At 42.4% G+C, this 18,303-nt stretch overlaps 1 protein-coding gene across 1 annotated transcript in view; it reads right to left on the bottom strand.

Moving 5' to 3' along the window:
* The window catches only part of FNDC1 (fibronectin type III domain containing 1), a 76,138-nt gene that overhangs the window by 47,465 nt on the left and 10,370 nt on the right, over positions 1–18,303 (bottom strand). The window contains exon 2 of the mRNA XM_068152557.1: positions 1,193–1,402. Within this exon, the coding sequence (XP_068008658.1) occupies positions 1,193–1,402 (210 nt within the window). The remainder of the gene's footprint in view (positions 1–1,192; positions 1,403–18,303) is intronic.

The following is an 18,303-nucleotide window of genomic DNA, read 5'->3' as shown; positions in this document are numbered from 1 at the left end:
CAAGTAAAGGACCTGGCACTTGGCCTTGTTAAACATTGCACAATTAGCCTTGGCCCATCAGTCTAACCTGTCCAGATCCTGCTACAAAGCTTCCCTACCCTCTAGCAGATCAACACAGCCACCCAGCTTGGTGTCATCTGCAAATTTACTGAGAGTGCACTACTAGAATACTAGAATAGAGATGAGAAGTAAGTATGAGATTCCTACTAGGAAAAGGGGGAGTAACTGCTAAAAGTGACTGAGGAGTTCCTTCTCTTTGGAAAAATGGAGATAAAGATGCAAATGATAACACAAAACCCACAAAGCAGAAGGAGAAATAGACATTTACATTGCTAAGTCAGGAATTCTGGCAGCCATGTGTGATGATCCATTTCGTAACCCAAGGCAAGACTATCTATGGGATGGGCTTCCACCCTACAGGAGAGATTTTGAGAGAAAGAAGCCCAAACTTGAAAAAACACACCTGGACAGCACAGGACCAAAGTAAGACTTGTGAGTACAGACCTAGTACCCACTCTGGAGAGAGGTACTCATGCAGCAGCACAGAGATAGGTCAGCCACAACACTGTCAAATCTCACAAACAGTGCAAAGGGATTTGCAAATCCCATTGATACTGTTAGATGGGAAATCCTTAAATTAAGGGCAGGTGATCCAAGGCACAAATGTAAACCCCCACTGCACATCAGGGAGCACAGAAGAGGCCAACCTGACTGTCTCAGGAGTTCTTAGTGACCAGGACTTGTGAACACCCTAGTACAGAGCCTATGAAACAGTTTTAATACTGAGAGTGGATACATTTAATTAAAGCATTAAGTTTTCTCTCCACTTGCATGAAATTATATCAGGATACAAAGTGTAAGAAGAGGACAAGTAAATACAGATTTAAGAGTGGTCCCACCACATTTAAGGAGAGTCTGGGCTATACCTCTTCTCCCCAGCCCTTCCCTCCGCTATTAATAGTAGTAACTCACATGCAGTGTCTCTTTAACACAGAATCAAGTTTTGCTACACTTTCTACCCTGGTCATTGTATTTTTCTGTTAACAGTATGCTACAGAACGCAAATATAGTGAGCATTTTTATTTAAAGGAAGAAGTTATTTTGATGGCTACAACTACATCTGATCTGTGAACTCAGGGGATTACAGAAATCCGCTAGCTCAGCTAGATGCTGTCAGGGAAATCCGACTCACCTAGTTTTCTCACTTCCTGGTTTTGTCGCTCTTGTGGGAGTGGAGCATAACTCATCCTTCGGCTGCTCTCTCCGTACCCACGGAGGTACCCTTGGGATCTGCTGCGCAGACCTCTGAAGCCTGCTCCGTAAGGTGGCTTCCAACGAAGAGGTAGCTTGCCATCTGGAGACTGGTCACGCACTCTCAGAGGTCTACTTGGCACGTCCTTCTCTTCAAAAATAAGCACACACACAAAATTCATCACAGTGATTATGAAGCGCGTGAGGCGCATAGCAGCCCGCTTCTGTGGCAAGCACTTCTATTTAACACTGTAAGGACCAAAGGTACAATTTTGCAGTTTTTAGATTTTGCTATAAAATCCAACTGCAGTGACAAGAAGTTTTCCAAGCGGGCTGTACAATACTCGGTAACACCTGTTCTCAGGCTCTGCAGACAGACTGGTGCAAGACATCAGAAATGAAAACATATCCTCATACCAGGACTCCATCAGAAACTGGGGATGCCGTGCAGCTTTTCTCTTTAATATTTGCCTTTTTGGTTTTGTCTTTTAATTCCCTTTCCCTAGGTCAGACACAATAATTATTTTTTATTTTCTTTTGGGGTGAGCTAAAGGCCAGAGTAAAATGTACAGAACCATTTCACTATTTTTAAACTTTCTGTTAGAAAGTAATCCACATGAAAAGCAGGCTCTTGTCTCCTAAACCTACCAATAACGGGTCTGTCCTCTGAATGCCTCATACTTAACAGGTCTATTTTGCACATGCCTCAACTCTTGACTTCCCAAATTCCCATTATACAATCCCTTGAGCACCCGGTACTGTAATAGGTACCTTATGCAAGATGTTCATGTTTACATTTGCTGTCAAGTTGGCATCATTCTTTTAAGAAGTGTCAACCAGTTTGATTGCTCCAAGTGTCATCTCCAGTTTTTGTGGCACTCTCCACTGCACATGACCTGCACCACGCTACTGTGTAGGTTACCAGCTGAGCAACCAGGAGGAAAAAAAGTGTTGGCAGCACCATCCAAGACTGAGATCTCCACATGTGTTTTGTCTCATATCTTTTACATTTTGCACTTAAAGCAGGTCTCTCTCAATCTCTTCTAGCAATGCTATTCCAGCAAGCACTAGGTTAAGCAAGCCTGACAGCACAGAGGTTACATGGTATATTCAAACCCTTTTACTCACTAGCGAAGCCAGACACAGCAATCACAGCAATGTCAAGAGAACAAGAGACTGGGACAGAAAAAGCTGCCAGAGACCTGGACAAACAAGGGGCAAGGTACCAAAGTCCTCTCCGTCAGAGCAATAGTGAGATTCTCTTTCCAGCGCCAGTTCAGGAGCTCATATTTATTCATGATATCACTTAAACACATTAAGTATGTATGTATTGATGTCTGCATGTCCCTATATACATCAAAAGCATATCTTTTTCCATTACTTCTTTGCAGACTCCAATTAAGTACCAGTTGCCTGCTGTAGGATGTCATCCTATCTTCTTGTTTGTCAACTCTGCTCCAGCAGCTCCTCCTTGTAGTCCATGTGTGGTAGGTAGTCATTACTACACAACTCTCCACAGCTATCTTGAGCAGTGCAGCCCTGGCATGAGAGGAGTAACACCTCCCTTCAACCAGACACACTTTCCCAGACCCCTACAGCTTGCCTAGCTGTGGTGCAAGCACACCATTCAGGTTTCTTCTTGGTGGTCTCAAAGCACCAAGAGCCCACTGGCCTAGCCAGGCTGTGAGGATGCTGCAGTCCATCAGCTCTGCTCCCCTAGTCAAAGACGCAGCTTCCAACTGGAATTAAAATAGAGAGTTGTAAGGGACAAAGGATACAAAAGGAACTAACCCAGCCAGAGAACCATATGGAAAGTACTCAATTTAGAACAGATGTGGCTTTAGGCGAAGAGAAGTTTATGGGCCCTAATGCTGAATGCAAGGCATCAGCTGAGATTTCAAAACCAGGGCTTTCTAAGTCTTAGATTACTTTCCTTATGGTAGCATCACACTTTACTGGCCATTGTATTTCACTAGTTAGCTCAAATCTCTATTTACACTTCCTTGTCACTGTTCAACTAGCAGAAATCTGAAGGCATCCAGGATACAGCTACCAGAGAATGGTTCAAATTACTCTGCTGGTAAGTTCTGATCCATCAAACCCAGTATTTTTCTGTGAGGTCTGTGCCAAGCTTGAAAGAGATTTCCTATTAAAAACAAAGAGCAGAAGGAAATTCCCCCACCCCACTGCTGCCCACATCCTGTGAGCCATTAGCCAGAAACAAGGTAAGGCTGAATGCCCTAACATCAGCCACACAAAAAAGAAAGTGACATTGGAGTCACACCACCCTGTAGGAGCACCTGCAGGACTGCTGTCCCATCAAGCTCAGCAGCACTGTAGAGTCATCACTCCCAGTCAGGAAATTTCCCACTCCTTCAATCTCCCATGGGACAACAAGTAACATCCTCCTGCTGTCACAGCCTCTGCACCTGAGCACTCTCCTACCCTGGTCTCCTCCTCTAGCCTTGGGTCGAGGAAACATCCTAAATTTCCACAGGGAAGATAACCCTGGGAGTGTGGAGGCTGAGCAAAAAGAAAACCTCACTGTGCCCTTAGGAGCTAAAGTTTGGTCCTGCTGTCCAGGATCATTCCTCACATAAAAATACATAATAATAATAAAACTTTTAAAATAATAACAAAAACATTTTCCTAAACAAGCTACATTCATCAGGGAAGAGGTGGGAGGAAGAAGAAATAAATCTCATACATCATTTAAGTAATTCAGTTCCCAAAGTAGTCCCTTACTGTGGAGACACTGAACTCCCAAGGAACAAGAGTCTTGAACAGCTCACAGATAACGAAAAAAGAATGAGATGATGTTGTCACAGATCAAGCAGTATGAAGACACATCCCATCACCCTCCTGCATCACTAGGGTCCCATTCATTGCACATCTAGGTGCTGGAAGTGAACCTGGAGATGGCAAGATTTGAACCGGTTCAAGAGACCACAGACTCAATTTTTTTTTGCCACGCTGGGCTACAGAAAGCATAACTTGTTGAAAAATCAAGGCATCATTTCAATCCTAGACCAAGGCAGACAAGAACAGGTCCAAGAAAAGGGGTATGGAAAGGAGGAGTTGAAACAGAAGATCAAAATCAGTGGAAGAACTACTAAAATAATATTAAAGGTGACATGGAAATAGGAACACACATGGAAACCTGATAAATACAAGGAATAAACATAGTGCTGAAACTGACAAAAGGCTGAGAACAAAGTAATGTGGGTGGAAATGACAGAAGCACTAAACAGAGCTGTGGCCACTGGATGATGGGTTTCATGCATCTTTTTTCATCCATCTTTAACAGAACCTTGCACAAATCCTCCAGGCTCCTCCAAACAGATTAATGTGATAATAAAAACTGCCTCATTTAAGCACAAATAACCACCACATACAGAGACTCAGAGATCTGTAAATAAAACTTCATTCTCCCAGAGGAAAGAAAGTCACCTCATATTACATCTGGTAGTTTGCACTCTCAGTGAAGCAGGCAGGGGTATATTTACTAACAGAAGGACCAACTGAAAACAGAAGCCACAGTATTTTGCTCACTACCAGGCATAACATATCCCCACGTCACACAATGGGAACATTGCGCTGCTGTTTGTTCAATACCACAGCTCCTTCGAGCCCAGCTGAGTCCATTCCAGAAAAATGGGCATTCAGAAAAGGCCAAAGACATGAATCACTTTTAGGGGGAATGTTTCCACCACTTCTCTGGGCTTCAGTCTAATCTTCTTGAACTTGGGAAGGTTGCCTGAATCCTTAGCAAAAGTCTCAAGACAAGATTTTGGATCAACATGAAGGCTTCACGGCTGTCAGCAATTACAGCGCCTGTGATTTCTCCTATCAGAGGCAGTGGATATGACCTTTATGAAAGCATACAGGATTGCAGCTCTATGTTCCTCATCTAATGTATACTCTGGCACATCAGGAACTCAGATGGATTTCAGTGAACTCTGGAGGATGTTCTAAATCTGTAGCAATGAAAAAGATACATCTTCAGATGCATTCACTCCCAACCTTTTGTTTTCCCCGAACCAATTTTGGGGACAGCTACCAAGCACTTGACTGAACTGAAGGCTGATTCTTCCACATCTCCCCACTATTTGACCCTGTAAATATCACTAAGTATTTTTTCAATTTTGATTCCAAAACTGACTTTAGAGTTTTCTGGACCTCTGCTCTGGCCAAGCTAAACCAACTAACAAACATCTTCAGACTTCATTTAAAGAGCTACCTACATTTAAAATAAAATCAAATGTTTTTCTGTGTTGTGGAAATTGAAAAAGAGTCAATCCTTTGCACCCTTTTCAGTGTAGACATACACATTTCCTACAGCTGCAGGAATTTGTTTATAGTATCTTGGCCCCAAAAACGCAGGGCTGATTAAAGCTTCAGTATTGACTTTTAGCAGTATTGCCAAAGTTTCTGTGTGTGTCAGGACTGTGAGAGAACATTTTACAATGTAAGCCCAGATGTAAGCCCAGACCATGATGTCTAAGCTGAGGGTAAAACATCCAAACATCCTCTAAACAACCACACAAGGAGGCAGCTTGCCCTTGCCAAATCACAGAGATTCTTCAGAGAGTCTCATCAGTCATCTAGCAAAGGAAAATTATAGATAGCTCAAGAAAAAAAGGAAAGTACTGACCCTTAGCAGTCACACTATTACTGTGGGGACAAATATACCAAACTCAAACCTATTAAGACACAAGTGCAAAGAAGTTGAAATACAAGGTCACAAAAAATCAGGCACTTCTATTTACCACCACAAATCTAAGTTAAAAAAGTTTGCTTTTGCCTTCCCTAGTCAGCATTTTCTTTCTATGTGGCATTGCTTCAAGACTGGAAAACTATACCTGTACAATGTGCTCTGCTGCAGAGAGGACACATATTTGGCACAGACACAAACAGCACTGTCTCTAAACATCTACTAACCTCTTTTTTTTTTCACTTGAAGCAGAAGTTTGGGAAGCTAAGCACAATAACCCAGCCATGAGCAATGTACCAGCTTGAAGAGAGAAGCTGTAGCTGATTAGAGATAAAGAACTCATGAGAAAGTGATCACCTACCTTTATGAAAAAAAGGCCAAAAATACTAGCTGGCACATAATGAGCAATCTGACCAAAAATCCTGACACTGCAACAGCAAGTGGTCCAATGTTTTGCTTATTTTAATCTGGTTTGTTGATGGGGCTTGAGCAGGACGTTGGGTTTTTTTTGTTTTAATTATACATTTTATTTTACAATTTGTTCTAAGCATCAAATGAGACCAAATGACTCTGTACCCTGGACTTAACACTATTGCTTTAACAGACAAAACAGTATGGAAGACTGACTAAAATGTGCCAAACTTCCTAGTTCAGTCATCCTCCTCAAAGAGTAGATCCCTGTCTTAGAGTCCTTAACTGTACCGTAAGTACAATCAGTTGTCCTTTGGAGTAATAACCTTTGCACTACTGCAAACTGCAAGAGCAACCAGCCTATGAATACCCAGAAGTGTCCTTCCCAGAACTCACTACCAGGGCTAGAAAAATACCTCAGCATGCTATGGTTCACAGATGTCTGAGCTACTTCTTTGGGATATAACACACTCCATTAATTCTCGTAAGTGACACATGCACTCTCTTAAGTGTCCAAGCCCTACTACCATGCGAGTATCAACTGCATTTGTAGCAAAACATGACAGTCAGTAAATTAACAGAAAAAAAAAAAAAAAAAAAAAAAAAAAAAGAGGCAGTACATTTTGATTCTTTAGCTGGCAACCATAAAATTAATTCTATTTGTGAAGTAAGACCCTTTATAAAATACTACACTCCTAAAAGGTATTGTATTGCCTGTCTCTCCTAAATCACTGCTTGAGTGGTGATGCTCAAGCTCATACTTGAGCATGTAGGTGGCAAACACATGCCAGTGCACCTCTGTAACTGCCTTTGTTTGGCAACTTATTATAGCAAGACAAGCATCTGTCCAGGAGATGCAAACAGACTAAGGGATGACAGCCCTGCAGGAGGGACCAGGAAAGCCAGGACAGGGTGGAAAACACTGCACTCAGGTGGCAGTGTTCATGTACCAAGGGCTGTACCCTTTGCCATGAAAAGATACCTTGCAATATGATCCCACATCCCTTCCTCATGCTCACAATGGGCATCATTTTCCATAGGTGCTTTACCATCTCCAAGCAGGTAGATCACTTTATGCATTGGCTTTAAGAGTTAGGATAATTCCAGCATACCATTTCATTTTTTCAAGTCATTTGAAATAGATATGAAACAGAGTGTGTCTGAAGAAGGAAACAGCAGAGCTTTTACAGCAGAGGCAGCTGTCTGTCCTTTGTGCAACTCAAGGTTTTCATGTTTAAGTTGTTAATCATGAACAGGAAAAGGAAACGGAGCATTTTACCATAACTGAGAGGTAAAAGAGGAAGAAAACCTCATCTTTCCCATCCAGCAGTCCACACAGGTGCAGCTGCTTTGCTTCTCACCTTCACATACTCTCTTTGTTACTTAACTATTAACTATACTTAGCTATTCCAAAGCCACATCAGAAGAAAAGCAAAGAAGAAAGAGAACAGACAAAATAGCAGAAGAAGATACTTGTTTTCCACCCAAAAATGAATGCACTGTGTCACTTTGGCAAAGTATTACTGGATTTTATTTATTTTTTTCCTAAAATTGACAGTTTGATCCAAGTACTGTTGAGAAAATGGGAGCAATTCCACCAGCTTCAATAAGGGCTGGATGGGGGCCATTCCAAGAAGACTTCACTCTCCAAAGATATTTCCTGCAGTTGGTAAGCCAGCTCAAACAGTGCTGATGTGGCCCTCTGAACTGAGATGTGCCAACTACTCTCTCTCTACAAGATTTTGGGCTCAATTATTTACTTCAGATCAGCTATGGCACAGAGCATAGCACCAAGGCTAGTGGGGACATTCATGGCATTGCAGCAGTTAACACATATAAAAGTCTAAGTACACTATCAGAGAGAGTAAGACTGAAATGGGAGAACAAACACAGCCTCAGGCTCCAGGGCTGGTAGATCTCCTAGCTTTTAAAAGCACACTGTCAAACGTGCCCCTGTGGGGGCAAATCAACTTTTTTAATGCCATTAATTTATATGCTCAGCATCAGATCTCCTCCTGGAAATAAGTCGCTCACTTAGAGAGGTAGAGGCAAGCAACACACAAATCCTTTGTTTCTCATAGACAAAAAATAATCATTCAGCACATTTCCACACACTGATGATTGGCACAGAAAGCAAGCACTGGAAGCTTTAGTTCCTGTAAAGCACAACAGAAAGTGTGCCATAATTCACCAGGCTACAGCCAGAAGCTTTGGGCAGAGGACCAATGGACCATTGGATACTTCCAGTGGTAATATCTGTTTTAAGCAAAGTGATTCATTACACATCTGTAAAGGAGCTGCCTGGCATCTGGAGGACATTCTTTAAATTGACAGCATCACAAAAGTTTCCAGTGCTGCCTTTGTAGAGCACTCTAAATGCTAAGCACAGTAGGACCAGTGCATTTTCCAAACTCAACAACATATTTCTATGTGATTAATACATATTGTGAATCAAAAACCACCAACAGTGAGTTACTGAAGGTTTCATTTTCTCAGGCTGACATCCACACACAGGTTTGCTTCTGCACCCTTTGAAGATCAGAAATCAAGCCTGAGCTACCCTCCTGTCTCAGCACCCTCTGCCTTTGAATGCCATCCATCCAGGCTTCCACAGTGACTGAACCACTGTGGTGTTAAAAATGCCCCAGCAACACTGAAGGGGATGTGAGAGCACAGTGCAGCCACTGCCACAGTCTGCCAGCATCTACACAGGGCATTTGTCCAACAGCTGTCCCTTCACTGAGTTAGAGGAAAGACAGTACTGGAGTGATATCACTTTTGGGGACCCCTTGCAGATGAAAACAACTAGCAAAGGTGCAGGGATACCTCGACTGTGGCCAAACTGGGCTAAGCTGGGGGATTAAGAAGCACTTCAGCTATAGGAGCAGGAAGGAAAAGGGGTTGAAACCAGGTGGTTGTCAGTGAAAGCTCACTACTGGAAGAACTGTGTCCTGCAGACAATCACCATGTTTTCAGAAAGATAAAGGCCCACTAGGTAAGTCAAGAGCAGAGTTATAAATAGAGTAAGAGATCTAGAAAACATGATCTCAGAGCTAGAAGAAAGAGGAAACATCACAACACCCAGGGACTGAGGACTGTGATCTGCCTCTGAAAATGTGCTGAATGGGTGCCAGAGTTTCCATGAGGAGCACTGGCAAAATCATTGCAAAGAGTACTTCCTATTGAATTCATATACTTTCTGAGGAGTTTCAGCAGTATTCTGCACACCCTATCCCTTAGATCTCCCAGGCAATGCAAAATATTCAGAAAGTTACAAAATTACCTTTGCTTTTCAACTGTTCATGTTTTGATTCCATATTATCTACCAACAATAAGTTCCACAGATACCTTATACGTTGTAAGAAAATCCTAAATCTTTCACAGGTTCCAAAAATAAAGTTTTCCACTTCAAAGAATTGGTCCTCTCCTTCATATTGTACAGCAGTACTGGTAACTAGACTCTTTGGTTGGTTTTTTTCCCTTGATTTTTGGGGAGATTTATGCTTTTTCTTCTAGAAATTCTCTGCTTAAATACTGTAACTTTCCAGGTTCATCAAAATGAACATGTTTATCTCATGATTAACAATTAGTGCCTGTCTGAGCTAGCAGAACCAAGCTAGATTCCAAAGGACAAGCACAGAAAGCGCTTGCTTGCTAACAGATTGCTTTTCCATACTCTTCCCTACAAGGACCTGGAACTCTTCTGTGGTGACAGACATGTTACTCCTTTCTATTGATTTATTTGGTTTTAATTGTCTGTTCTTCCTGAAGATTATGCCCTTAGTATCTTGCTCTCACTCATTATGTTGCCCAGGGAGGTGGTGGAGTCACCATCACTGGAAGTGTTTAAGAAGAGACTGGATGAGGCACTTGGTTTAGTTGATTAGGTGGTATTGGGTGATAGGTTGGACTTGATGATCTCAATGGTCTTTTCCAACCTGGTCTGGTCTATTCTATTCTATTCTATTCTATTCTATTCTATTCTATTCTATTCTATTCTATTCTAGCAATGCTAGTGTATTTATAAAGAAAAGAAAAATAAACTGCAAGAAAAAATCAGTGACAGTATTGCTTATCAGGCAGGTACAGGCACTATAAAGAATGCCAGCATCAAAACAACAGAGTACTCAGTCACTGCAACCTCACCTGAGGGAGAGATGAGAGGTATCTATCTGGTTTGCACATTGTGGTAATGTTGGGGGGAATTTTCAACCCACCACACACATTCCTTGGTAGGGTGTCCTTCTCTTGTTAGTGGTCATGAGGACATAGCTGCCCTCTAAATCTGCTGCCTTGAAAGTATGACTGGTTGTTTTGAACTGTCATCAGAGGAGATGAGAAGGCTTCATTTTTATCAGTGTGGCCATCTGGAGCATATCCGCTGGGAAGGGCTTTTCAGCCAAGACCCCCAGACAAAAATAATGATGTACAAAGCCCACCTCCAGTTATCTGCAGAATAACAACTGCAGAAGGCATTGATAATGACCACAGACAGTGTGACAAAAAGATAATGATATGACAGTTGAAAGGGGAGAACTGAGACAGTAACTTGTATTTTGCTGCATGCATGCATAAACTGAACAACAAACAATCCATGGAAACTGCTCCTCCAGCTGGGCCCAGAACAGTACCAGCAAAAGCTGTCTGCTCCAAGCCACACAGTTCCCAGATTCATCACTGTTACAATGTTTAAAACTTGTATGTTTCAGATTTTCCTTTCCACACTCTTACGAAGAGATGTTGTGAAGAGCTATGCCTTCAGAAAAGCTTTTTTGCTTTATTTTGTGTAATTGTGTCACTGCAACGTGTATTTTTCACTTATGATCATCACTCAGAGATTGACATTTGTCTCATGGAGATTGACATTTGTCTCATGAGCACTTAAAAATATCCCTCACCACATGCAGTTGAGTTCTTTGATTCAAGACTTCATTCAAAGCTCTTTGGCATGCTCCCAGCTGAAATCTCAGTAGCGTCCTCGGTCTCCAACTCATTTTGAAATCTGCTCTCACTCCAGAAGGAAAGGCATCAAGTTGTTTCCTAAGGTCCATCAAGACAACAAAAAATGTACCCCAAACAATCTAGAAGAAACAAGCAGGAGGGTTGTGAGCTCTCTTGGCTGCATGGCTCCAGCCCCTGAGGCTCCCTACTGCCACCCACACAAAACACATGGCCCAGGCTCCAAAACACATAGTTTACATCAGGCCACTGTTTCAGTACCTGGAGAATTACATTCCACTGTTCAACTCAGCAGCCACTTCTGGGAGAACAAAACATGAAACCTATTCCATCACCAGGCCTCAAGAAAAATGTGAAGCTTAAGGCAGTGAGATGGATGGATATACCACAGACAGTAAAATCAAGTACAGTACATAGAGCTGTAACCCTTCTACAATAAAACTGAGCACATTTAGTGAATAATGCATTTTGTACATCATAAAAATGTTAACCATTCTTCAATTCTTCACTTCCCAGTAAATAAAAAAATAGGAAAAAATGAACATTTGGCAGGCACACTTCAAAAGCGTTTTTAAAATCAGTTTCTCCAAAAGCATATTTGAAAGTGGCTTTTAGACCTGCCACTGAAGCTATCCCTTTGTATAACATGTCCTCTACATGGCTATTTAATACTAATTCAAGCTGGTATTACTCTTTTTCTTGCTAGAATATCTCCTCATTTCCTTTGGAATTCTCTTTGATGCATCTTTCAAGGTCCATTGATATTACTAGCTTGCTTCCATTTGAAGTAAAGTTCACCTTGAGAACTTTATTTCTGGTGTATTGCTCTCTTTGACATGACTCAGTCATATAGGCCAGAGGTACCACCAAAACAAATGACAACGCAAGGATTTGTATTCCTGAACCGAGCCAGAACTCTGATTCCAGCTATACCCTGAGTTCCCAGCAGTCACAGCATGAGAGCACAGCTGCATTAGGTAGCACCATTAGTAGGATCAGTTTCACAGATTTCAAGCTTTTGATAACAAAGAAATGTTTAATCTATAGTATTTGAGTGAGTTTCATCTGTATATGCAGGTATCCTTTTAATCTTTGCTTACTAACTGTAAGTTGAACCTTTTCTAGGCTTAAAAATGGAAGGGCAGATGGAGGTATTAGACCTCTGTAGTATTCAGTATTCAGTATCACTAAGGTTGGAAGAGACCTCAAAGATCATCGAGTCCAACCTGTCACCACAGACCTCATGACTAGAGTAGGGAGGACACTACTGCCCACTGCAGGCTTGAACTCACGACCTTCCCATTAAGGGTCTTATGCACTACCAACTCTTCCAGGTTTGACCCAAATCTCCCTGGTTTCAGGGCCTTTCTCATACCGGCCACTGAAAGGTTGTTTTCAAAGAATGCGGACTCATTGATGTAACAGAAAAACAAGCTTATAGCAAAGCTAACTTATTTCTACTATACTTTTGACACACTAAAGAGTAGCATGAAGCCATTGATTCCAACCATTTGCTTCATGCACATCCCTCCAGTCCCTCCTCCTCGGGATGAAGGGAATATTAGTGCTTCTCCCTCAAGAAGCACCTGAGGTTTCCCAGTGCTGACACTACATCAGACTCCTGGCTGTCTCAGAGGGCGGCTTCCATTATACTCCATTCCTTCCTAGTGGGCAAAAGCCTCACATTCCTTGGCTTCAGTGGATGCTCAATTGCATAAATAGCACAAATATCAACTTACAACATCTTGAGCTCTGGTTTTGTGATAATCCAGAGCCTAATGGTACTTTAAGGGGTGCAGTATGAATTTAATACAACTGCAATCACAGGCATGACAAAATCCCAGGACAAGGTTAACTGAGCTTATTTTCCTCTAGAAAATATTTGTATAGGCTGTTCTCTAGCCCTAGTCAGAAGTTCAGAAACCTCCATGAGAAAATCAGAATGTGAATCTACACCAAGCAACTCATGCCAGGGCAAGACATTGCCTAGAGCAAAATCACAGAATAATAAAATCATAGAATGCATCGGGTTGGAAGAGACCTTTAAAGGTCATCTAGTCCAAAGTAAGCAGCAATATCCCTAACTAGATCAGGTTGCTCATAGTCCTATCAAGCCTGACCTTGAATATCTCCAGGGATGGGACTTCCACCATTGCCCTGGACAATCTGTTCCAGTGTTCCACCACCCTCATAGCAAAGAACTTCTTCCAAATGCCCAAGAAAAGTCTACCCTGCACAGGATCACAGAAAGGGACCTCTGGAGATCATTGAGTCCAACCCCTCTGCCAGAGCAGGACCATAGAATCTAGCACAGGTCACACAGGAATACACCCAGATGGGTCTTGAATATCTCCAGAGAAGGACACTCCACAACCTCTCTGGGGAGCCTCTTCCAGTGCTCTGTGACCCTTACAGTAAAGAAGCTCTTCCTCATGTTGAGGTGGAAATTCCTGTGCTGTAGTTTACGTCTATTGTCCCTTGTCCTATCACAGAGCACAAGTGAGAAGAGACTGTCCCTTTCTTCCTGACACCCATACCCTTCTCTAGTTTAAAAACATAGTTCCTTGTCCTATCACCCCAGGCTCTTATAAATAGTCACTTCTCCAGCTTTTGGGTACTGGAAAGCTTCTATAAGGTCTCCCCAGAGCCTTCTCTTTACCAGGCTGAACAACTCTCTCAGTCTGTCTTCATAGGAGAGGTGTTCCAACCCTCTGATAATTTTTGTGGCCCTATGCACCCTTTCAAAGCTTGTGTCTTTCAATACCATGTTCATGACTGCAGTGTCCACATTATTCTCACCTCCAGTTTGTTCTTGTTTTGACATTCCTTATTTATTTAAGCTAAAGATGAATCTGGTACTTCTCCACTGTCACCTGACGCTCATACAGATATAGCTAAATGGGAAGGGTGACACAACTGCACAGGATCACAAGCCTATATAAGTCCTCCTCTTCAGCACTGCAACCAACATGGAAAGAAAGATGCAGCTCTGTCCAATCCAGATACAGGACCTGGGTCTGGAAGTCACTGCACTGCAGTCTACTCACATTTATTCTCACCTTCATATGGGTAGAATGCAGATGAACCAAGTCTACTCCCCTCCAGGCAGGCCTCAAAGCGTGCCCACAGGTGAGGTAGTTGAAAGAGAGGGAGTATTGTTTCTAGGCTGTCATGCGTCCCCTCTACCGCTGCTCCCTCTCTGCAACCCTGAGGTCTGAGCTAGCTTTGAAGTGGGTTGGCAGCGGACACAAGTCAGAGCCTGAGCATGCACTCCTGTGCGCTAACCTCTGTCCTGCTTCCTCCAGGTATGGTCATATATCTCCAGGGAGGAAAACACACCTACCAAAATGGCATGCTCATTAAGAGGCTAACTAAACCATGACAGCATCTTTATACTGTGCATGTGGATTACTTCTAAACCTAAATCGTCATTGCTCTGCTTTCATGTTGATTCAATGTCATTAAAACAGATGGTATATTACAGAGGTAGTCAAGTAAGGCCCTTCTCATTAAAGACTGAAGAAAATACTGTACATAAGTATCCTGATGGGAGATACTGTCTAGGCTTATGGAAAGTCACAGCAAGAAGAACAGTTCTCTTCCTGCACCAGCTTTCACTTCAAACTCATCAGGTATTGGTTACCCACATCCTTAAAGCACAAAGCCTTACACGACTAAGTGATACTATTCACTTTATGTGTGAATTGCATTTTAAATTAAATACTCCAACTCAAACATCCAATTTTTGTTCCAAATCTCACTCAGCTCCTGGCTGCTGGGACATTTTATGGCAGATCCTCAAAGCAGGAGATAAATGCTAACCTTCCCTATATTGGTTTGGGGTGTTGGGTTGTGGGGGCAGAACTGACAGTTCTCAGCCACTTGAACCATTACAACCCCACTCTAAAGAGTCTCTGAAAAAACAGCAAATGGATTATATCAGTATATGGATTATATTAGTCATTTGTGGAAGCTGCATCAAGCATTATCCAAGACACAATTAGCCAAAAGTTCATAGCTTCAACTGTTCTTTAGATACCTAAATTTCTGAAAATCCAAGAAAACTGTGATTTTTCACACAGAATCACAGAATGTCAGGGGTTGGAAAGGACCTTGAAAGATCATCTAGTCCAATCCCCTGCCAGAGCAGGATCACCTAGGGCAGATCACACTGGAACGCATCCAGACGGGTCTTGAATCTCCAGAGAGGGAGACTCCACAACCCCCCTGGGCAGCTTGTTTCAGCATTCTGTCACCCTCACAGTGAAAAAAAACCCTAATGTTTACATGGAACTTCTCATGCCTCAATTTCCACCCATTGCCCCTTGTCCTGTCATTGGGCATCATCCAGAAGAGCCTGACTCCATCCTCTTGGCACTCACCCTTTACATATTTATAAACATTAATGAGGTCACCTCTCAGTCTCCTTCAAGATAAAGAGCCCCAGCTCCCTCAGACTGTCCTCATAAGGAAGATGTTCCATTCTCTTAATCATTTTTGTGGCTCTGTGATGGATTCATTCAAGCAGCTCCCTGTCCTTCTAGAGCGGAGGGGCCCAGAACTGGACACAATATTCCAAATGAGGCCTCACCAGGGCAGAGTAGAGGGGGAGGAGAATCTCTCTCAACCTACTAATCACAGCCCTTCTAATACACCCCAGGATTCCACTGGCCTTCTTGGCCACAAGAGCACACTGCTGACTCATGGTCAACCTCCCATCCACTAGGACCATCAGGTCCTTTTCTCCTTCACTGCTCTTCAACAGGTCAGTCTGCAACCTGTACTGGTACATGGGGTTGTTCTTTCCCAGGTGAAAGACTCCCCACTTACCCTTGTTGAATTTCATTAAATTTCTGCCTGCCAAACTCTCCAGCCAGTCCAAAGGGGAAAAAAAAAAGGAAAAGAGGGTATATGAGACATTTCCAAAGGAAAGATTAGCTTTGAATCAAAAGTGCTGGCGACCTGAATGGTGTGTGGTGCGGTCCTGCTTTCGGCTTGTTCCGCTATGCATATCACAGACTTCAGCAAATCATCCTCCCTAAGGGCTCTGGATTACTTGCATGTAGGGGGTTGGTTCACACCTTTCTCCAAAACCACCACAATATATCTATACTTGATCCCTTACCCTTTGAAGTAGCACAGATCTTTTAATCTACTGGATATTCAAATGTTTATGTAAAGTCTCTCCATTCCATCTCTAGTTGAAGTGCACGTTCAACTTTCCACTAGGAACTGCCAAAAATGCCTCAGACTCTCAGAGAGTAGGAATTCCAAGTTTCACTAGGCATTGAAGAAAAAAATTTTTAAAAAAAAATTTGAAGTTCTCTATTTTTTATTTCTCATTGCAAACCTTTCATAAATAAGTAAATTTTGAGAGTTTCCCAAAGTACAGGTTCACTAAGAACAAAACACTGGCTCAATCTTAGTCTTTGCTCTTTCATTAGTAGCTCTCAGAGACTAGAAAAAGCACATCCTAAAATAACACAGTCTTTGCTTCTTCCTCTTCATGAACAATGCAAACAAAAAAACCACTAAAACTGTAATATTAAACTTTTTGCAATTACTGTCTTCAAATAACACCATCCCTGATTCTCCTCAATAACACTACTCCACATTATTTATTGTTAAAAGATGTTTTGAAATGTGCATACATAGCTTTGTACCCTGGAAAGAGAAGCTGGCAGCACACTCCTCAAATCCCCTGGAGTGCACAACTCAGATACCAGATAAAACACATGCCAAGGAAATGGCCAGAGCAGTATTATCACTGCTCCTATTATGAGCCCCACACAAGGCTGGGCTCAGATAAGAAATTGATAGGCATAGGTGTTTGTTACAAAAAAAATTTCTTCTTATCTAATTTCACATTCAAAAAGCAAACTTCTGCAGTCAAATTCAAAGCAATGTCTTCATGCAGAGCCCTGGGATGTATTACACATTATAACTAATCCTATCACAGCTGAGCAGACATGACTGAGGCAAATGATGGTATCCACTTGCAGTCTCCAGATGGATTTACATGTTATGGTCTGACAGCTACTAGCTGGAATGATCAGCAAAGATTTTACCCAATACTATTGAAAGGCAGATAAATATATAAAAAATAATCACTCGTAGTTCCACAGGTTTGTAGAAGAAAGTCTGTGCCACCTTCCTTGGCTTTGCCCAGGGATATCTAGAACTGAAAATACAAATATCTGCAAAGCAACTGGTTTTACTCCGATGATGAGATGCAAAAGGACTTCTCCTCAGGCAGCACAGAGCATCCCTAACCAGCAGGATACAGCAAGAAGGACCATGTCAACCTTAGAGATAAAATGCCATAGCTAGCAGCCTGCCAGCAACACACCAATGTGCATAAGCCACCAATGTGCATGGACTCCTGTTTTGTGTTATTTATGTATCATTGTTTGAACACCCAAAGTAGGAGATTTGGGAGGAGTGGTGAAGTGAAAGGGTGTACTGATACAGTACACTCCAACACTGGGCTGGCACAGGTATGATTCAGAGGAATGAAGCTTTCAAACACCAAAAATGTTATGTTTCCCCTTTTCAAGTCCCCACTGACTGAAAACAGGGAAACATAACTCCCATTTTCTAAAGGGGAAAGAAGGAAGAAATGGGGAACTATAGACCAGTCAATCCCCATCCCTGGAAGTTTTCAAGGCCAGGCTGGATGGGGCTCTGAGTGACCTGATCTAGTGTGAGGTGTCCCTGCCCATGGCAGAGGCAGCAGGGTTGGAACTAGATGATCCTTGAGGTCCCTTCCAACCCTGACAATTCTAAAAACACCCATTCATCACTGCCCACTTTTCTTTACCTCTGAGCATCCTGTCACCAATGTTGGCCAGTCCCTACAATGAGCTCTGGCTGAAAAATCAATCCTTACTTCTATGACAGTAACATCTACTCTCACAGAGCTGCTGTCCTGAAGGGTCAAACCCCCAAACATGCCCTGGCCCAGACAA

The sequence above is a fragment of the Melanerpes formicivorus genome, unplaced genomic scaffold (assembly GCF_026170545.1).
Source record: "Melanerpes formicivorus ecotype bairdi unplaced genomic scaffold, bMelFor1.0.p_v2 SCAF_2, whole genome shotgun sequence".
Classification (NCBI taxonomy): Eukaryota; Metazoa; Chordata; class Aves; order Piciformes; family Picidae; genus Melanerpes; species Melanerpes formicivorus.
Note: the sequence above shows the minus strand (reverse complement) of the source record. Positions and strands in the feature narration are given on the sequence as shown.